Consider the following 23,305-nt stretch of genomic DNA (forward strand, 5'->3'; position numbering starts at 1 on the left):
GGCTTGGTTCAGCATCATGCTGAAGAAGATTGAAAAGAGGGTTGGTGCGAGAACACAGCCTTGCTTCACGCCATTGTTAATGGAGAAGGGTTCAGAGAGCTCATTGCTGTATCTGACCCGACCTTGTTGGTTTTCGTGCAGTTGGATAATCATGTTGAGGAACTTTGGGGGACATCCGATGCGCTCTAGTATTTGCCAAAGCCCTTTCCTGCTCACGGTGTCGAAGGCTTTGGTGAGGTCAACAAAGGTGATGTAGAGTCCTTTGTTTTGTTCTCTGCACTTTTCTTGGAGCTGTCTGAGGGCAAAGACCATGTCAGTGGTTCCTCTGTTTGCGCGAAAGCCGCACTGTGATTCTGGGAGAATATTCTCGGCGACACTAGGTATTATTGTATTTAGTAGAATCCTAGCGAAGATTTTGCCTGCAATGGAGAGCAACGTGATTCCCCTGTACTCACAAAGATAAGCGTATTCAGAGCCGTTGTCATACCCACACTCCTGTTCGGCTCCGAATCATGGGTCCTCTACCGGCACCACCTACGGCTCCTAGAACGCTTCCACCAGCGTTGTCTCCGCTCCATCCTCAACATCCATTGGAGCGCTTTCATCCCTAACGTCGAAGTACTCAAGATGGCAGAGGTCGACAGCATCGAGTCCACGCTGCTGAAGATCCAGCTGCGCTGGGTGGGTCACGTCTCCAGAATGGAGGACCATCGCCTTCCCAAGATCGTGTTATATGGCGAGCTCTCCACTGGCCACCGTGACAGAGGTGCACCAAAGAAAAGGTACAAGGACTGCCTAAAGAAATCTCTTGGTGCCTGCCACATTGACCACCGCCAGTGGGCTGATAACGCCTCAAACCGTGCATCTTGGCGCCTCACAGTTTGGCGGGCAGCAACCTCCTTTGAAGAAGACCGCAGAGCCCACCTCACTGACAAAAGGCAAAGGAGGAAAAACCCAACACCCAACCCCAACCAACCAATTTTCCCTTGCAACCGCTGCAATCGTGTCTGCCTGTCCCGCATCGGACTTGTCAGCCACAAACGAGCCTGCAGCTGACGTGGACTTTTTACCCCCTCCATAAATCTTCGTCCGCGAAGCCAAGCCAAAGCCAAAGATCAGAGAAAGAAAAAACTGGACTGGACTAAGATAGAATTAGACAAATTGGGAGAAAATATCCTGGAACATATACTTTATAAATGGGATGAAAAATTGGTGCAGTACAACAATTCACCAGTATTACATCACGTACTTAAATTATGGAAAAGAATACACCTGGAAGTAAAAAAGATAAATTATCAAATACCAAAAATGTTATTTACAATAGATAATTTATTTTTCAAGGAATGGGCTAGAAAAGGAATCAAGAAAATAGAAGATTGCTTTTGGGAAATAATTTATTAACATTTGAACAATTAAAAAATAAATATGGAATACCACAAGGTACAATGTTTGTATATTACCAGTTGAAAACTTATTTAAAAGATAAACTGGGAAATAGCTCGAGATTAACAGAAAGTAGCAGCTATAAATATTTAATCACAGACACAATGATAGTTAAAAAATTTATAGCCAACATGTATGTCATGATAATGAATATGTATGAGATGTACCGGAAGTCACGTGGTATGAGAGAGAGATAAGAACACAAGCAAGAGAACAAAGGAAAAAGAGAATAAAAAGCCACTGAGAAGTTTACCTGATAAAACTTGTGTTTAATGTTTTATTAACTTCACATTTCGGGCCACAAATGTGACATTGGCGACGAGGATGAAAGAAGCTTGAAGAAAATTAAAGACTAAACAAGATTACAGAGGATTACAGACAACTTCAAGGTGATAAGAATTTTCTCTTTGTCTTAGTACTTTTGGGGCTGGAATATTTCCTCATGGCTGGGGCAGACGGTGACTTTCTAACACATAGTGGAATTGCTCATTTTGACCCGACTGGTGATGCAAGCACTGTAAGTATGAAGTGGAAGGCATGGCTGGAAGAATTTGAATCCTACGCCGACAGTCGTGGCCTATTTCTAGATACCGGTACGGTTGAACAAAAAGCGCAGAGAAGGGCGTTACTTCTTTTCACAGCTGGATCCTCAGTTCGGGAAACATTTGAAACACTTTTGAATACTGGAAGAAAGGATGAGTACCGGAAAGCGGTAGATGCATTAAATGCACACTATGTAGTGACACCGAATGCTACATTTCAACGCCATTTGTTTCGGAGAACGAGACAAGAAGATGGCCAGACAATTGCTCAGTACGTGACGAGACTACGCCAGCTAGCTGTTGGATGCAATTACATGCCAGCTGATTTGGACAACCAATTATTGGATCAAGTTGTACAGCACTGCAGATCAGATAAACTCAGAAGACGTCTACTGGAAAGAGGGAGTAAGTTGGAACTCACCGATGCTTTAACCATTGCTGCTGCATTAGAGGCTGTTGAAGGGCAATTTCAAACCATGACCCTGAAAGACAACTCAAGCCAGCAAATTAAGAGGCTCTCACATCGCCATAATCAGCCAAGATATACGTCGACACAGGACGTGGAGTGTTATCGATGTGGAAACCGAGGTCACTTTGGAAAAGACCCATATTGCCCGGCCAAAGGCAAAGTTTGCAGAAAGTGTGGAGGTAAGGACCACTTTGCAAAGAAGTGCAAAAGCAAGTCCAATGCAGACCAGAAGAGGAAGAGTACAACTTCCAAAGGCAAAGCCTGGGGGAAAGGAAAGTATCCTGGAAAGAAAGATACCATTCGCCAGATAGATGGTGACGATGATGATACCCAGGAGCGACAGAGTTGTTACCAATTTACGTTGAATGAAGTACGTCATGAGAAGGTCCCAGTGATCATTGGTGGAGTGACAGTTCAGGTCATTGTAGACTCAGGCAGTGACAGTAATGTGATTGATCGACATTTATGGGAGAAGTTGAAAAGGAAAAAGATCATCTGTACCTCAAAGAAGTGTTCCAAGAAACTGTATCCATACACAGCAACCAAGCCATTGCAGACCATTGGATGTTTTACTGCAACTGTTGAAGCTGGAGATAAGTACACCGAAGCAGAGTTTATGGTCATAGAAGAGAGGGGAGAACCATTGCTGAGTAGAAGCACAGCGCAAGACCTGGCAATACTTCATATTGGAGCTTGTGTCAATTCAATTCAGTCATACGAGGATATGAAGCAAGAATTCCCCGCAGTCTTCCAAGGAGTAGGAAAGCTGAAAGGTCGACAATTGAAGCTAGCGGTAGATGAAACAGTCAAACCCAAGGCACAACCAATGCGCCGAACTCCATTTGGACTTCGTGGGAAAGTCGAAGCCAAAATTAAAGAACTGATCGAACAAGACATTATTGAACCGGTGGAACATTCGACACAATGGGTCAGTCCCGTAGTGATTGTGCAACCAAAGGGTGACATGAGACTATGTGTTGACATAAGAATGGCCAATGAAGCTATAATTAGAGAACGACATCCTATACCAACAGTGGAGGAAATACTTCAAGAACTAACTCCCAGCAAGGTATTCTCAAAAATTGATCTGAAATGGGGCTATCATCAATTAGAGCTGGATCCAGGTTCCCGAGATGTAACAACATTTGTGACTCACTGTGGATTGTATCGTTACAAGAGACTATCATTTGGAATTAATGCAGCTTCGGAGATCTACCAGTATGAAATCCATCGAGTGATTCAAGGCATTCCTGGAGTTGCCAACATTTCTGACGACATCATACTCCATGCACCAACGAAGGAAGAGCATGACAAACGGTTGAGGCGTGTACTATCTAGACTACAGGAGGCAGGCCTTACCGTGAATGGAAACAAGTGCCAGTTCGGTGTGTCAGAAATGGACTTCATGGGACAGAGACTTACACGGAAAGGAGTAAACCCTGCAGAGGCCAAGGTGAAAGCTATTGCAGATGCACGTGCACCTCAGAACGCAACAGAGGTGAGGAGTTTCCTGGGATTGGTCAATTTTTGTGCAAAGTTCATTCCTAATTTCGCTACAGTGGCAGAACCACTAAGGAAACTAGCCAGGAAAGGAGTACCATTTCATTTTGGATCTGAGCAGAAGAAAGCGTTCACAGCGCTGAAGCAAAGCCTGACAGATGCAAAAACTCTTGGATATTACGATCCGGCGGCATCAACCAAAGTCATAGCAGATGCCAGCCCGGTTGGTTTAGGAGCCGTCTTGGTCCAGATGCATGATGGAGGACCAAGAATCATTGCCTATGCCAGCAGATCGTTATCAGATGTGGAAAGAAGATACTCTCAGACAGAGAAAGAAGCACTCGGACTTGTATGGGCCTGTGAGAGGTTCCATGCATATTTATACGGCATTGAATTTGAACTCATCACAGATCATAAGCCATTAGAGGTGATCTATGCACCTAGACCCAAACCATGTGCCAGAATAGAGAGATGGGTACTCAGACTACAACCCTACAAATATAAAGTAATCCACATTGCAGGGAAAGCAAACATTGCAGATCCGCTGTCCAGATTGGTGAAGGATAGAGGTCCACAATCCAAGTCAGAGTTGGGAACAGAAACAGAGAGCTTTGTACGCTTCGTAGCTATTCAGTCGACACCGAAAGCTGTGACTACGAAGGAAGTCGAGAGAGAATCCAAACGTGATCCAGAACTCAGGGAAGTAAGAGAATGCATACAGAGTGGACAATGGGACAAGTGTACTCACAAGGCTTACATTCCCATTAGAGACTAACTTTGTTGCATCGGACAGTGTGTATTAAGAGGTTGCAGATTGGTGATACCGCAAAGATTGAGACCGAAGATCGTATCCTTAGCACATGAAGGACACCTAGGTATTGTTGGTACCAAGCAAAACCTCAGGACCAAGGTATGGTGGCCAGGTTGTGATAAAGACGCAGAGAAATTTGTTAAAACTTGTCACGGATGTCAAATCACAAGTAGGAGTAATCCGCCAGAACCGATCCGGAGTACGCAACTTCCGACAGGACCATGGATCGACGTAGCTGTTGATTTTCTTGGACCTTTACCGACGGGTGAATCAATTATGGTCGTGATAGATTACTACAGCAGATACTATGAGTACGTGGTGTTGAAGTCCACAACCACTGAAAAAACAATACAAGCATTAGCAGAGATATTCGCAAGATATGGATTATCTGTTACATTATACTCTGACATTGGTCCACAATTCATTTCAGAGACATTTGCGGAATACATGAGGACCACAGGTATCCACCATCATAAAGTAACTCCGAAATGGCCGCAAGCCAACGGAGAAGTAGAGAGACAAAATCAGTCCATTGAAAAACGATTGAGGATTGCACACGCAGAAGGACAAAATTGGCGAGAAGCATTGCTATCTTATGTGGCTGTCTATCGAGCAACGCCTCATGCAACCACTGGAAAAAGTCCTGCAGAAGCATTTTTTGGGAGAAAAATCCGCACAAAAATGCCAGAAATAAAGGAAATCCGAGACGACCAGGAGATGAGGGAAGCCAAGTACTCAGACATCATGCCAGGAGATAATGTTCAGGTGAGGCATGAAACTGGTGGTAAGCTAGACACACCTTATTACCATCAACCCTATACTGTCGTATCCAGAAGTGGCAGTATGGTGACAGTCAAGTCCCCGACTGGAGTCCTGTATAAGAGAAATGTATCAGATGTAAAAAGGTACCAGTCCAGAGATACATCGAGCGAAGAGGTTGAAAGGCCAATACGAGATGCTGAAACTGAGAGACCTGATGATTTTCCAGAGGCAGTTACCAGCACTCCTGATGAAGTGACTAGAGCGCCAGAAACACCCGAAGCCGTGGCGAGCAGTATTGCCGACGCCGAGAGTGAACAACCGAGAAGCGACGACAATATTGCAGGCAGGCCGAAACGAAACCGGAAAGTCCCCAAACGATACGAAGACTTTGTGCCATAGTTTTAATAAGAACTTTGGGACAGTATTTTAATCTTATATCATAAAGTACATGTATGAGTGCTGTAGGAAGTAAATTTTATGTAGTTGAGTTATAGTATTACCATTAGTTACGATGTTTGTAGGTTTCCGAGGAATATTGGAAATTGAAGGTAAAGTTTATTTCATGTTTTATTTCATTATTTCATGTTCATACATATTTCATGAATATGTATGAGATGTACCGGAAGTCACGTGGTATGAGAGAGAGATAAGAACACAAGCAGGAGAACAAAGGAAAAGGAGAATAAAAAGCCACTGAGAAGGTTACCTGATAAAACTTGTGTTTAATGTTTTATTAACTTCACATTTCGGGCCACAAATGTGACAATGTACATCAAACTGCATTAAAAGGAAGAGGATGAAACAAGGTATAAACTGAAACAAAGATTGGAAAAAGATTTAAACATGGGGATAAAGAATGAAACATGGGAGGAGCTATGTAGAGGAACAATGAGGGACATGATAAATACCAAATTGCATTTGATACAATATAACTGGCTACATAAATTATATGTTACTCCTCAGAAATTAAAAGAGTGGTACCCAACAGAATCAAACTTTCTGGGAAGATCTAAACCTAATATTAAACAAAATAACAAAAAATAATATACCAAAAGATCCAAAGATTTTTCTGTTAAATAATATGAGACAAAAAAAATTAGGACTAAAATTAGACAGAGCCCAAAAAAGATTTATTATGATAGCACTAGCAGTAGCAAAAAAGTGTATTATGACAACTGGGAAAATGGAAACAAACCTTAAAATACAACAGTGTTATACAGAAATAAAGCACTTTCTCTTAATCACAAGTCTTTGGAACTTTTTTTTGACTTGAAGGAGAAAATTCGTGAATAATTTTATAGCAGAAAGATATTAATTCTTGATAACCGTTGGAGTGAAAGATTACCACAGAAAACGTGTCAGGATCTTGTCTGCTACACTTGTATTCTTCCCTGAAAACTACATATGATCACAGTACATGAGGTGTTCTTTATAGTCATGATAAAGTTTAGTTAATAAAATATTTTATTACTTCTGATGCTTGTACTGCTGTATTTAAAAGTGGTTACATTTTTTCAAAGGTTTTAACTCTAGATTGCAACCAGAGTTTTTACAATTGTGTAGGTATCACTTTTCATGGATTTGGACTTAACATAATACTAGCATGTTTATCAAATGTATCCAGTTCTATCCCCTGAAATCCTTTAATTGAAAATGCATTTATCTTTGAGAATTTAAGTCAAGTTTATTGTCAAATGATTATACAAGTACAACCTGACGAAACAGCATTCTCCTGTCCTCGGTGCAAAACATGCAGACACATAACCAGACATAGCGCACATACAGATGGGAGGAGTTAAATGGTAGAGTAGTGGATGGTCGGGAAAACCAGCCCTCTCCAGAAAAATAGGAAAAAAGTTAAGAAAAGACAAAGCACAATAAAAATAAAATATAAGGAATAGAAGATAAAATTACAGAGAGAAAGAAGATGGCACTCAAGAAGGAGAAAGAGATACAAGCAGCTCATCAGGAAAAACAGAAGAGACACAGACACAAAGAAGAGAAGAAGAAGACACAAACACAGGTACAGACACAGAAGAAGAGGAAGAAGAAGACCAAGGTGTTCACAGAGAAACAAGGTAAAACTGATAGACAGAATATAGATAAAGTTTTTTTTGAAGAACAAATGAGATCATTAAAAGAATGGTTATCATTAGAATTTAGTGCAATTAAAAGGAAAATGAAAAGAGCAGAAGATAAAATGCAAAGATTAGAGCTGGTCATGACAGAAATAGGAAAAAGAGTAGAGAATGTGGAAGAGTGGGAAATGGCTGTAGAAATGGAAGTAAATGACTTAAGAGAAAAATTGGAAGAAAGTGACAAAAAAATTAAAGAGCCACTAGAGTTGTTATCTCAGAAAATTAATATGTTGGAAAATTATAGTAGGCAAAACAACATAAAAATAATGGGCCTGAAGGAGGGTGAAGAAGGCACAGACATGAAGGAATTTATAAAAAGATGGACCCCGAAGGTCCTGGGAACGACAGAAATGCAGGAAGAAATGGAAATAGAAAGGGCACACAGAGCATTAGCTCTGAAACCACAGGCACATCAAAAACCAAGATCCATCTTAGTCAAATATACGACAAGAGAAAATATAATGGAGCGGGCAAGGAATAAAGTTAGAGAAGATAATAAGCCATTGGAATACAAGGGTCCAAAAATATTTTTTTACCCAGACATAAGTTTTGAACTCTTAAAGAGGAAGAAGGAGTTTAATACAGTGAAATCGATTTTATGGAAAAAAGGTTACAAATTCATGTTAAGACATCCAGCCATGCTTAAAATATTTATACCCAGGGAGCAAAACAGACTGTTCTTCGATCTGGAGGAAGCACAAGAATTCGGAGAACATATGCAGGACAGAAGAAGAGATGATGAGATGTAACAAGAATGAAGAATCGTGATAAAGTATAAATAAAGATGTAAATACAATGTATATGTAAAGAACTAAAGAGGGAAAAGAGAAGGGAGGAGGAAGTAAGGGGGGGGAAAGAGAGCTGTGTTATATGTGTAAAAAAAAGTTTTTTTCTGGGGGAGGGCGGGGGGGAGAGGGAATAACCGTCACTGCAAAATTATTTAACGCTTGCGAGCAATATCGCAATCCAAATGGAAAGGGGAGTTGTGGTTGCGCGGCAAGGGATAAGGGGCAACTCAGAGGGGGGGGGAGCATTTGGGATTAAGGTATTATTGGGTGTGGGAACTGTTGGGGTATTTTATGTTTTAAATGTGTTGTACATTGAGTTTAATAAGGGAAAACTAAGAGATGAAAATGGGAAAAAGGGATGGAGGTGGCGAGGAGGCGGAAAAGAGGTGTAAGCAAGATATAAGATGGCCACGTTAAACTATATGACTATAAACATTAATGGAATACATAACCAAATTAAAAAGGAAAAGGCTACTAAATTATTGAAGAAGGAAAAAAGAGATATAGCATTTGTGCAGGAAATGCATCTAAGTGAAGTGGAACATAATAAATTAAGGAGAGACTGGGTAGGGCATGTAATGGCAGCATCATATAATTCAAAAGCCAGAGGTGTAGCTATATTAAATCAATAAAAATGTACCAATCAAAATAGAGGAGGAAATAATAGATTAAAACATATTTTGAAATAAACACAGAATCAGTGAAAGACAAATTTATATTATGGGACGCAATGAAAGCCTTCATTAGAGGATAGATAATAAGTTATGTAACTAGATGAAAAAGGATTAGAATCGGGAAATAGAGCAGTTGGAAAGGGAGATAGTAAGTACAGAAAAGGGATTAGTAAAAAGGGATGATATAACGAAAAGGAGAGAATTGGCGGACAAAAAAATAAAATATGAAACATTACAAACGTATAAGGTGGAGAAGAACATAATGAAAACAAAGCAAATGTATTACGAACTGTAACGGCATAAAGGAAAAAGGACAAACAAATTACATATAACCCAACAGAGATTAATGAGAGCTTTAAAGAATTTTATGAACATTTATACCAAACTGAGAATGAGGGGAAAGATGATAAAATAGAGGAATTTTTAGCTAAAATTGAACAGCCGAAATTGCAAGAAGAGGAACAAAACAAACTAATAAAACCATTTGAAATAGAGAAAGCACAGGATATATTAAAAAAGCTGCCAAACAATAAAACACCAGGAGAGGATGGATTTCTAATAGAATTTTATAAAACATTTAAAGAGTTATTAATTCCTCCTCTTCTGGAAGTATTGAACCAGGAAGAAGCACAAAACTTACCAGATTCATGCAAGACAGCAATAATTACAGTAATACCAAAGATGGGGAAGGATCCATTAACACCAGCATCATATAGACCAATATCTCTACTTAACTCAGATTATAAGATAATAGTGAAATTATTAGCAAACAGATTGGCCGATTGTGTACCTAAAATAGTAAAACAAGATCAAACTGGATTTATTAAGAAAAGAAGAACAGTGGATAATGTCTGTAAACTTATTAATCTAATTCATGCAGTTCAAGGAAATAAGAAACCAACAGTGGCTGTTGCTTTAGACTTTGACAGGGTAGAGGGAACTACTTATTTAAAGTATTACAGAAGTTCAATCTACCAGAAAAATATATAAATTGGATTAAAGCATTGTATAATGGACCGTTGGCAAAGGTAGCAGCAAATGGATATGTATCGAATCAATTTAAATTAAGTAGGTCAACTAGACAGGGATGTCCATTATCCCCCTCATTGTTCACCTTAGCAATAGAACCTTTGGCAGAACTGATAAGAATAGAAAATAAAATAAAAGGGTTAAAAATAAAGGAGTGTAAAATCATCTTATTTGCAGATTACATCATAGTATACATTACAGAACCAGAGATATCAATAAAAGAATCACATAAGAAATTGAAGGAATATGGAGGAATATCGGGGTACAAGATCAATGCAAATAAAAGTGAAGTGATGCCAATGAGTAACGCGGATTGTACAGAATTTAAAAATTAATCACCATTTAAATTGCAAGCACAAGCAATCCAATACCTAGGGATCAGGTTAGATAATAACTTAAGCCACTTGTACAAACTAAATTATCAGCCACTAATAAAGAAATTGCAGGAAGACTTAGAACATTGGAAAGAATTACCGCTAAGGTTGATAGGGAGGGTAAACTGCATTAAAATGAATGTGTTCCCAAGGATACAATACTTATTTCAAACGTTACCAATTCTCTTAACAGAATTTTTAAAAAATGAACTAAAGAGAATAATAAGGAAATTCTTGTGGAAAGGGAGGAAACCAAGGGTAGCGTTAGATAAATTAAAAGAGAGGTATAACCAAGGTGATTTTTCAGTTACCAAACTTTAGAAATTATTATAGAGCTGCACAATTAAGGTATTTATCAGATTTTTACCAGACAAGGGAAAAACCAGACTGGACTAAGATAGAACTAGATAAAATAGGGGAAAAGGTACCGGAACATATAAGTGGGATGAAAAGCTGGTGCAATATCAAAACTCACCAGTACTGCATCATTTACTGAATACATGGAAGAAGATCCACTTAGAAAGGAAAAAAAATGAATTATCAAATACCAAAATTGCTATTGACACAAAATCCGCTAGTCCCTTTTACAATAGACAACCTTTCCTTCAGAGAGTTGGAGAGAAAAGGAATCAAAAGAATAGAAAACTTTTTTGGGAAATAATTTATTAACATTTGAACAGTTGAGGTACAAATATGGAATAACTCATGGTACAATGTTTGCATATCATCAATTGAAAGCTTATTTAAAGGATAAATTGGGAAACAGATTGAGATTACCTGAAGGAAGCAACTTTGAATACGTGATTACAGACAAACTAATAATTAAAGATTTATAATGAACATGTACATTAAGCTGCAAGATAAGGAAAACGATGAAATAAATTATAAACCTAAGCAGAAGTGGGAAAGGATTTAAACATAAAGATAAAAAATGAAGTATGGGAAAAGTTATGTTCTGGAACTATGAAGAATACAATAAACATAAGGTTACACATGATACAATATAATTGGTTACACAGGGTATATATATCACTCCTCAAAAATTAAAAGAATGGGATTCAACATTATCAGATAGATGTTTTCGTTGTAAGAAGGAAATGGGAACAACAGTACATGCAACTTGGGCATGTACGAAAGTGAATACGTTTTGGGAAGAACTAAATCAGATATTAAATAAAATTACAAAAAATAACATTCCAAAAAATCCAGAGATCTTTCTTTTAAGTAACATAAGAGGTAAAGAATTAGGCCTCAAATTGGATAAAGCGCAAAAAAAATTCATTACGATTGCCTTAGCAGTAGCAAAAAAATGTATAATGTCAACTTAGAAAATGGAAGAGAGTCTGAGAATACAGCAATGGTACATGGAAATGAATAAATGTATTCCATTGGAAAAAATAGCATATAATTTAAAAATTAAAGTCACATTGCTTGAACATATTTGGGAACCGTACATGGAACATAACAGAGAGAGCTTGCCTAGGACCTCCATAACCTAAAATGAAAATGTTAAGAAGACAAAATGACTAGATTTAGCGTGTAACAAATAGATGACGCATTTTTTCTTGTTTATTTTCCTTTGTGTGAAGATATTGTTTTATGGTTTTATTGTATTGTATAAGTTGAATATTTATGGATTTTGGAGGGGGGGGTGGGAAGAGGGGAGGGAGGGAAAGGGGGAAAGAAAGGAGAAAACGCCACTGTGTAAATTTAATGAGAAACATTTGTACATATCTTGGTTGATGTGGTTCACAGTGTGAAAAAAAATTATTTAAAAAAAACACACATGCAAACAATACACATGCAAGACAAGTATTTCATCTTTACAAATAAATACTGTATCATGAGTCTTAGATGTTAGTGTGAGCAGTTCCTTTTGTTGTTGAGCATTTTCACTGCCTGTAGGAAGAAACTGTTTCTCAGCCTAATGGTGCTGGCTCTAATATTCCTGTATCTCTTCTAGCAGCTGAAAGATGCTATATGCAGGGTGGAAGGAGACTTCAGTAATTTTGCAAGCCCTCTTCAGACAACAATCCCAGTAGATCACGCTGATGAGAGGGAGGGAGACACCAGTGATGCTCTCTACCACTTTTGTGGACCTGTGGATTGATCTGATCCATTTTTCTGTAGCAACCATACCACACTGTTATGCTCTCTATAAAGCTCCCAGAGAAGGTTATCATATAGTGGCTGGTAGCCTTGTCTTCTTCAGTCTTCTCGGGAAGCGCAGTCGCTGTTCCACCTTCCAGACAAATGAGGAGATGTTGAGTGTCCATGATAGGTCACTAATTAGTGAACTCCAAGGAACTTGGTGCTCTCTGCAGAGTTGTTCATGTGTAGTTGAGGGTGGTTGTTCCTGGTCCATCTGAAGTCCACGATCATCTCCTTTGTCTTGTCCACTTTGAGACTCAGTGTGTCACTTTTACACCATTTCATGAGATTTTCCACCACTTCTCTGTAGTGTGACTCATCGTTGTTGCTGATGTGGCCAGCATCTGTTGTGTCATGTGCAAACTTGATGACCTTGTGGGAGCTGGATCTGGTGATGTATTAATGGATCAGTAGCATGAACAGGAGTGGGCTGAGCACAGTCCTGAAGTGCTCAGAGTGACAGTGCTCAATGTTTTGCTACCGACCCAGACAGACTGTGGTCTTTTCATTAGGAAGTCCAGGATCCAGTTACAGAGAGGGGTGTTGAGTCCCAGTGAGAACAGCTTCTCCACTAGTCTCTGGGGAGCGATCATATTAAATGCTGAGGTGAAGTCAATGAAAAGCACCCTGGCCTATGAGGCATTATTCTCCAGGTGGGGCAGGATGGAGTGAAGCAACAAGGCTGTAGCATCATCTGTGGAACAGTTTCTTCCGTAAGTGAATTGAAATGGGTCCAGTGTCTCTGGGAGGTGTGCTTTGATGTGTTCCGCCACCAGATGCTCAAAGCATTTCATAATTGCCACAGGGCGGTAGTCACTGAGGCCTATTATTGATGTCCTCTTGGGCACCGGGATGATGGTGGCAGTCTTGAACACTGCTGGAATGACGGACTGCTTCAGCGAAGTGTTAAAGATGTCTGTGAAGACCTCAATCAACTGGTCTGCACATTCATTCAGTACCTGACCAGGTATATTGTCTGGTCAGATTTCAGATTTATTGTCAGAGTACACAAAAGGCATCACATACAACCCTGAGTTTCCTTTTTCCTGTGGATGCGGAAAATTTCATTGACTTCAATTCAGCGTTTAATATGATCATTCCCCAGAGGCTGATGGAGAAGCTGTGTTCACTGAACTCAACACTGCATTCTCTGTAACTGGATCATGGATTTCCTAATGGGAAGACCACAGTTAGTCCCGCCACTTTGTGTGGGGTTCACTTTGGATAAGGTACTCCTAGCCGTGGCTTATGGAGGGTGTCCGTTCATTGGGGGGGACACAAAGATTTCTTTGGCATCATCCTGTTCTCATCAAACAGTCTATAGAAGATGTCCAGTCTGTCCTGAAGGGAAGTGTCATTGTCCTTAACTCTCAAGGTTGACTTGTATTCAGATTTCAATCTGGTAAAAGAGAGGATCTTAACTGAAATAACCAATAGCAGTAGCTGAAATAAGAATGTTATGTCGCTGTAGTTGTCTAAAGTCACCAGAATGCTTTATGGCTTAACAGTTATACTTACCATTCAAGTGCATAGTTTTTTGTAGCCATACATGCCCATTAATTTTTTTTTAACAATATAGATCTGACTTCACATCAAGTGTTAGTAGTGGAAAAGCAGATGAAAAATATTTCTTGGAATGAAGTTCCAGAAACTATTTTAGATGGTGTTTACTGAGCTAAAGCATGCAACATTAAATATATACATTTACATTAATACTCTATTTTATTAAAAACATGATGGAAAGGTTTGAGTTTTTGATATTGATGCAGAATTGTGTGTGATTTTTATATTAACTGCATTAGTCATCAATTTCTCAAGCTGCCAGTGTATCGACATTCTTGCATTGTTATGTTTATTTCTGCTGGTTTGGTATTTTGGCAAGGCATTACAAATGCTAAATAACTTGATCTATTTTCTTAATTGAGAAGGACAGCATTTCTCCATCATATTACATTTTTAATTTATTGAGTTTTCTTCCCAATGAAGAATTTAATAGAATCTGCATATGCTGGAAGACTGAAACCTGGCTCTGGCTAAGAATATTTATAACGGACATGATAATATATCAGGTAAGTAAACTTTACAAGGACATATTGTCTGGAATATCAGGACAAAATTTTCTCATATAAAGTGAGGGGAATAGATAGAGTAGATGTGAATAGGCTCTTCTCTTTGAGGGTAGGAGAGATTGGAATGAGAGGTCGTAAGTTAAGGGTTAGGGGGCAAAATTTTAGAAGTAACATAAGAGGAAGCTTCTTCACTCAGAGAGTGGTGGCTGAGTGGAATGACCTTCCGGAAGAAGTGGTTGCAGCAGGGTCAATTTTGTCATTTAAGAAAAGGTTGGATGAGTACATGGATTTGATGGGGTTGGAGGGTTATAGGCAGGGAGCAGGTAGGTGGGACTAGTAGAGTTTCACTTAAATCGCTGCAGACTATAGGGGCCAATATGGCCTGTTTCATACTGTATTTGTTATATGGTTATATTCCATTAAGAAATTACCCATCCACATTCATTTTAAAATTGTAAAAAGTACATCTTCCATGAGCCTAATCATCGAGGCCTAGCACTTTCCTCAAAACATTGTAGGAGAGAGTGAACAATAGGAGGGAGGGAGAGAGTGAGTTATGGAACCCCCGAGCAAACTGAATGAGGCACAAGGGCAGGTGGGAGTGACCGACTTGCCTGTGCAATGGGATTGAGGGAGCGAGAGGGAGAGAGAGATGGCGGGTGGGAAGGAGGGAGAGAGCAAGGTTTCTTACCAGAGGAAGTGAGCGGTGGCGACTCCGGAAAGCACGGGTGAGTAGTTTGAGTGCTTTCCTCCTGTCGCTATCTTGCAGAATGGTGGCACCAAAATGTCACTTTCGCATATAGGACCCAGGGTGGCTTTTGAATCGATTTTTTTGCGGGGGGGGCGGGGTTGTGGAAGGAGGGTCCTTTATGCTGTCAAATATGGTACTGCTAAAGCACAAATGAGTTTTTAAATCTAAAAACTGGAAAATCCATGAAAGGTGAAGTCAGTCACCCGATCTAAATCCATTTGTGCATGCCTTCCATATGCCGAAGAGAAAATATCAGGGGACAAGCCCCCAAAATAAGCAGTAGAGGCCTGGCAGGTCATCACCAGAGAATATACTCAGAACCTGGTGATGTCTAAGAATCACAAACTTTAAGCAGTCATTGCATAACAAGGGAAATATAGTGCTAAACATGACTGCTTTAAAAAAAAATATATATACCACTACTATGTTCCAAGTATAATGGTTTCCATGAAATGAGGGGATTATGTTTAAAAATATACTTTTATAAAATCTGGAATGTGCACTTCAATCATGTGGATTGTTTGATTACAAATTTAAAACTGTGGAGCACAGGGACAAATAAATGAAAAAAAAATGTCTTTATCCAAAAGGTTATGGAGGGCACAGTAATGTAAACTCCCCTCCATCTATGTTTCCTGCTTCCTGGGAAACATACCCAACATTACTGAAGGACCCATTACACTCTGGACATACTCTGTCTCTCTCCTCTCCTCTCTTTGTGGAAGAACATTGAGAGTGTGAATACACAAACCAACAAACTTAAAGACAGTTTCTTCTCCACAGCCATCAGGCTCCTGAAAAAACTCCATAGCAATGCTGTCATGTTCATTTGGCTTGGCACTAATTGATCTTTCCTTTCACTGCAATCCTATACTATATACTTGTGTTCTTTGCTCAGATGTTTGAAAGTTAGAAATAACCTGTTAGTCTGCTTGCAGAAGAATTCTCACTATACTAAGTATTTTGTGACAAATAAACTTAAGCTTTAAACTTTAAACTGGTAGAAGTAGCAATTTCCAAGGAGTTTTCATGCATATTTTATTGAATTACATTTTCCAGTTTGTGTAATCTCTGATTGTAGGCAACCAATTTTCCCCTGCAACCGCTGCAACCGTGTCTGCCTGTCCCGCATCGGACTTTTCAGCCACAAATGAGCCTGCAGCTGACGTGGACATTTACCCCCTCCATAAATCTTCGTCCGCGAAGCCAAGCCAAAGAAAAGAAGGTTCAGTAACATGACCCTGGCTGCTCTCATACATTTTGTTTTCAGGGATTATTTGGATACCAGTCCTATATAAACAACATGCATATGTACAGGTCCTCAACTCTAATTTGACATTTTCTGCAAAGTAGTGTCTTAATATTCTCACCAAGTCAAAATTTAAAAAGGGAATTATGTTGACTTAGACACAAAATTTATTTCATGGATAAGCTAAAAGTCTTTTACTACAATGTAGGTTTGAACTGATGCTTTAAGATGTATTGCGAGAGAATTTAGTCATATTTAAAATGCAATAAATGTGAGATTAGTCTTTCAGTAGTTTTAAAGTTAATATTTAATTCCATTTAATTTAGAAATTAACTATTCTGTATCTCAGTGGTATGCCTTATTGGCACCAGCTAACAGCTTGGACAGGAAGGATATCAATAGATAGGTATTTAGAGTTATACAGTCCCACAACACAAAAATAGGCTCTTCAGCTCAACTGGTCCTTGCCCACCAAGCTTGTCTCATTTAGCTGTATTTGACCTATATCCTTCTAAACCTTTTCTATCCATGTTCCCGTCTAAATGTCATTTGAATGTAACAATCGTCCCCGCTTCTACAGCTCGTTGCATATACCCACTAGTCGGTCTGAATGCGGCCTTTTTAAATCAACTGCAATGTATGGCCTTATAGGCTATGACCTACTGTATTTACTGCATCTTTTCCCCTAATGATTGTAAGCTTCTTTTAAATTCTCCTTTGTCTCCTAATCTCCAGGGAGAAAATTTCCATCATCCAGCCTATCTTTTTAATTCAAATCTCCCATGCACAACAACATTCTTGTGTTCTTTTTTTCCCCGGCATACATTCTAGATTTTGATATTTATTTATATAAATGTAAATTACTTGAAAGGACTTTGTATAAAATTAATGTTGACAAGTTATTAAAATAAAAGCAGTTCCAGTTTCTATGGTCATCATAAATATTTCTTAACTTCTCAATTTTTAATGAGATGATGTTTTTTTTTAACTTTTTTCATTTTATAATTGATTTTTTTTTATTTTGAAGGGTCAATACAGAAAAGCAATCAACAGTCTTCATCAGTTGGGTGCTCTTCAGGGAACCCAGCAGCATGTCATGATTCAGGGCACACTTGAACAGCAGAGAGCATTAATCCAAATGGCTGCCTGTCACTTTGCTTTGGGAGAATACAGAGTAAGTCCATGATGGTCTTGTCATTTTGAAAGATTAATGGAGAGACTTCACTTATCTAGAAAATTTAGATTTTATACAACATCATATTCCAGTTTTTATATTACTTAGTAACCAAAAGTTAAATGATAGACAAATTAAATTATTTTCCTTTTCAAGTGTAAAAGCCAATTATCTGCCATTCATATGAGCTGATCATCTATATTAATACTATAGATGAAGAAAGTGTTCATTTTTGCTCCTCCTGGTGAATGAAATTAAGTTGGCTACTTGCTGAATGGGCTGTAGGCAGACATAAAAATGAAATCCACATGCAGTACATGAAGAACTTACTGTTTTGATCACACTCATGGGAGAAGTTACAATTTCTCATTTGCGCTCAAAGATTTAACTGTGATTTGATGATTACTGGAGCAGACAAATTGATTCAAGAAACAGTTAAATCCATCCCAAAATTTGAAAAGATTAAAGAGAATTGTGAAAAATTGGTCTGAAGGTCAAACTGTTAACAAAAAATCCTTATTGTTAATTAAGGTGTCAAAAAATTAAATTGATTTTTGAATTATCTTTCTTTCTATTTGAAATGAAGACCAGAAATAATGAAAACCTGTGTAAGATGATCCATGAATCCTAATTTTATTTTTCTTCTGCAGATGACATGTGATAAGGTTTTGGATGTTATGTGCAGTGTTATTCCATGTACACAGGATGTGGTGAAAGTACAGGAGGAAATTCCAAAAGTGAAACCTAGATTCAGAAAAGGTATGGAGCACAGATGAATGAGTAATGTAATATAAAACAGTGCCCTTTGGCAGACTTTGTCTGTGCCAGCCATCAAATATCTACCTATTCTAGTCTCATTTCCCAATGGTCTTTCTGTTGGTTTCTATGCCGTGGCATTTCAAGTGCTCAACTGAATACCTATTAATTAACAGAATACTTGTGTAATCACATAAATTCTTGTAGTGTGGCAATCAGAACTTCATACCAGATACGAGCTGTGCCATAACCTACATTTTGCATAATCTTTTCATAATCTCCTAGATCTTGTATCCTATACCCTGGGTAATGAAGGTTGCAATCTTTACCACCTTACCTAGCCGTAATGCTGCCTTCAGGGCTCCTTGGGTGTGAACAACAAGGTGTGTCTGGTCCTCAGTATTTCCTAATGTCCCACCATTAATTGTGTACAGACTAGCTTTATTAGTTCTTTCAAAAGTAATACCTCACATTTTTCAGAAATCCCATCTTTGAAACTGATTGATCTTGTTCTATATTGAAGATTATCTTTGTCACCAATCTTTTTGTCATCAACAAACTCACCAGCCGTGTCCCTTACAATCCCCAATTGGTAATATGCATGAAAACATCATAGAGTCCCAGAACTGATCACTGCAGTAGACCACTGATAACAGGCTTCTGATTGAGAAAACTACCATCCACCATCATTTTTTTCCTTCACCAAGCCAATTTTGTTTGCAGTTTGCCAAATTGCTCCTCATTTGAGACCTTGTCAAAGTACTTAGTGAAGTTCATGTATTCTGCAACAACCAAAAAAGTCTTGTTGACATAATCATCTCCTTGAAAAATTTATTCAAATTAATCAGACCCGACCACCCCTTAACAAAACCATCCTGATTATACATGATGAATCCCTGACTTTTCACATGCACATTAGACATTTTTTCAATTATTTCCATACAACTGATATTAAATTTAAAGAGCTGTAATTACTTAGTTTAATCCTGCTACTGTTATTGAGTAAGCAAGCCACATTCGCAATCTTCATGTCTTATACAGTGAAATCCCCATTACCCGACACCTACAGGGATCACAGATGCCGGAAATACAAATTTTCTGGTTGACTGAAACTTCCTTTTCCAATGCTTAACTAATACATCTGCCTAAAGAATACACTGTTTAAATGACAAAAGACAGTGCAAAATGTAAAGTAATTTGAAAAAAAATCAGCATTATAGTCTTTAATTATATAAAGTTCACTTTTATCATGTAATTCCCATAACTTACAAAATTTAAATTTGAACCTATTACACTGGCACTGCAACAGCATTGTGCTAGCTGCTGTGCTAACCATGCTGCCATCTTAATTACCCCCCACCCCAAATTTACTGATAAAGCCATACTAATATACCAGTACTTAAGACAAATAAAAATAAAGATCATTACTAGGCAGGAATAGGGAGACACTATGGGAGAGTTGCCCCAGCGATGAACGGCATCGGCTGACTCTTCATCCTGGTGCCACCATTTCATTCCAAGGCACCTTTATTGAAACTTTATTCATACAGCTGCTTCAGACGGGGCATGACCAAGGCGGTCTGCTGGCTGAATGTTTGCTCCCTTCTTCACCGAGGCGACCCAACTGAACCTCCATGCAAGTGACCCGGTCGGGCCCTCGACACATCTTCCTTGAATTGATAACGTATATCACCTCCATGGAAGTGTCCTTGTCAGGTCCTTGGCGCACCTCCCTCCCGTTGACAACCCAACTCACCTCCATGAAAGTGTCCTGGTCAGACCCTCAGCAGACCTTCCTCGTGGTGGCAACCCAGCTCACCTCCACACGTGTCTTGGTCACGCAATCAGCGCACCTCCCTTGTGCTAACAACCTGGTTCACCTCAATACAAAGTGACCCGGTCAGGCCCTTGGCGCACTTTCCTCCTGCTGACAATCCATATCACCTCCACGGAAGTGTCCAGGTCAGGTCCTCGGTGCACCTTCCTCCCGCTGAAAACCTGACTCATCTCCACCCAAGCGGCAACAGCAAAAAGAATTTGCGCACATTGAGGGGAATTGCTAGTTCAGTACTCCCTGCGGGGTCCACCTGCCCAGTCGTATTTATTTGAAACTATTTATTTCCTTGATTGTTTTTGCCAGTTGTTTGAGCTGGTTGATTGAATTCTGGATAATGGGGATTTTACTGTACTTGAGGATTTATTCACTTATTAAGCCTGTTCAGCTATCAATTACCATTTGTATTTAGGTGTAATTTGTTCCAGAAAGCCATATTCTCCTTCCCCCTGAATTTATCATCTGCAGTGTTATTCTCCTCATACAAATGAGAAGCATTCATTAATTTGTGATAATTAGCTATGTACTAAAATGAACAAATTAACCATGAACAAATGTACCCTTGTGAAATAGTTGAGAGTGCAACTGAATGATTTATGTGTGGAATAAGTGTCCTTTTGTTAAAAAATGAAATTTGTGATAGGAAAAGTGGACTTTTCTCATCTTTTCCAAAACTATATTCAAATCATTTGTACCCCTTTAAAATTTTGTTGCCCATAGCAATATCATAAACTTGTGTGGGTACATAAAATGTATAATGTTGTCATGTGATTTGGTTTTTCTCTGCCAGCAACATTATTTTATACTTTTTTATAATATAAAACCACTTAACAAATATATCGCAATATTTCAAACAATCCAAATACATGTAGTATTTTATGTATATAAAAGGAAAAAAAAGAAAAATCTACCTCTAAATCCACCCCTCCCCAACCCTCTACAAACTAAAAAAGAAAAAAAGGACAAGAAAACCACAACAGGAATGTTTGAGATTTATCTATTATCAACAGTTTGTAAATATGGACTCCATATTTCACAAAATATATATTTGTCTCTTAACTTGTAAGTAATTTTCTCAAGTACAATACAACTCTGAACTTCTGCATGCCATCTATTGCCAACAGCATTTTTAAATTTTTTTTAAATTTTTCACACTATGAACCATGTTAACCAAAATACACACAAACATTTCCCTCTTGAGTATACACAGTGTCATTTTTCCCCCTTCCCTTCCCTCCTTCCTTGCCTCCCCCTCCCTACCCAATAAACGTTCAACATATACAATACAATAAACCCATTAAACAATGTTGTCACACAATGAAAATAAACAAGAAAATTGTGTCATCTACTTTTACACACTGGGTCAGTTCATTTCGCTTTCTTCTCATTCTATCATTTTAGGGGGTGGAGATCCGCGGTAGGCCCTCTCTGTTGTGTTCCATGTACGGTTCCCAAATTTCTTCGAATACTGTGACGTTATTTCTTAAATAATATGTTATTTTTTCCGATGGAATAATTTATTCATTTCTATGTACCATTGCTGTACTCTCAGGCTCTATTCTGATTTCCAGGTTGATATTATACATTTTTTTTGCTATAGCTAAGGCTATCATTATAAATCTTATTTGTGCTTCATCCAAATTGAGGCCTAGTTCTTTATTTCTTATATTACTTAGAAGAAAGCTCTCTGGATTTTTTGGTATGTTACTTTTTGTGATTTTATTTAATATCTGATTTAGATCTTCCCAAAACTTTTCCACTTTCTCACATGCCCAAATTGCATGTACTGTTGTTCCCGTTTCCTTCTTACAGCGAAAACATCTATCTGATACTGTTGGGTCCCATTTATTTAACTTTTGGAGCGTGGTGTATAGCCTGTGTAACCAATTATATTGTATCATGCGTAACCTCGTGTTTATTGTATTTCTCATAGTTCCGGAGCATAGCTTTTCCCATGTTTCATTTTTTATCTTTATGTTTATATCTTCTTCCCACTTTTTGGGTTTACAGCTTATTTCATCGTTCTCATTCTCTTGCAGATTGATGTACATGTTTTTATACATCTTTTAATTATCATTATGTCTGTAATTACATATTCAAAGCTGCTTCCTTCTGGTAATCTCAGCTTGCTTCCCAAATTATCCTTCAAGTAGGTTTTCAGTTGGTGGTATGCAAAACTTTGTGAGTTATACCATATTTGTACTTTATTTGTTCAAAAGATGATAAATTATTTCCCAAAAAACAATTTTCTATTCTTTTGATCCCTTTTCTCTCCTATTCTCTGAAGGGAAGGTTATCTATTGTGAAAAGGATTAGTTGATTTTGCGTCAAAAATAATTTTGGTAGTTGGTAATTTTTTTTTCCTTTCTATGTGAATCTTCTTCCAAATGATGCAGTACAGGTGAACTTCTATGTTGCACCAGCTTTTCATCCCACTTATAAAGTATATGTTCTGGTACCTTCTCCCCTATTTTATCTAACTCTAATCTGGTCCAATCTGGTTTTTCCCTTGTTTGATAAAAATCTGATAGATATCTTAATTGTGCTGCTCTATAATAATTCTTAAAGTTTGGTAGCTGTAAGCCCCCTTGTTTGTACCTAGTTATCATCTAGTTGAATACCTAGGTATCAGATTGTTTGTGTTTGCCATTTAAATGGTGATTCTTTCTTAAACTTTGTGAAATCCGCATTATTCATTGGCATCGCTTCACTTTATTCGCATTGATCTTGTACCCCGATACTTCTCCATATTCCTTCAATTTCTTATGTAATTTTTTTATTGATAATTCTG

The 23,305-nt window shown here is 38.4% G+C and overlaps 1 protein-coding gene across 9 annotated transcripts in view; it reads left to right on the forward strand.

The window, feature by feature from the left end:
* The window catches only part of ints10 (integrator complex subunit 10), a 121,346-nt gene that overhangs the window by 50,220 nt on the left and 47,821 nt on the right, over positions 1 to 23,305 (forward strand). For 7 of the 9 annotated variants that reach the window (XM_069925271.1, XM_069925270.1, XM_069925268.1 and 4 more), the window contains 4 exons: positions 14,668 to 14,750; positions 16,583 to 16,726; positions 17,778 to 17,924; positions 18,575 to 18,683. In XM_069925271.1, the coding sequence (XP_069781372.1) occupies positions 14,668 to 14,750; positions 16,583 to 16,726; positions 17,778 to 17,924; positions 18,575 to 18,683 (483 nt within the window). The remainder of the gene's footprint in view (positions 1 to 14,667; positions 14,751 to 16,582; positions 16,727 to 17,777; positions 17,925 to 18,574; positions 18,684 to 23,305) is intronic. The other 2 variants (XM_069925273.1, XM_069925275.1) reach the window with 1 other exon arrangement.

Source organism: Narcine bancroftii, chromosome 3 (assembly GCF_036971445.1).
Source record: "Narcine bancroftii isolate sNarBan1 chromosome 3, sNarBan1.hap1, whole genome shotgun sequence".
Classification (NCBI taxonomy): domain Eukaryota; kingdom Metazoa; phylum Chordata; class Chondrichthyes; order Torpediniformes; family Narcinidae; genus Narcine; species Narcine bancroftii.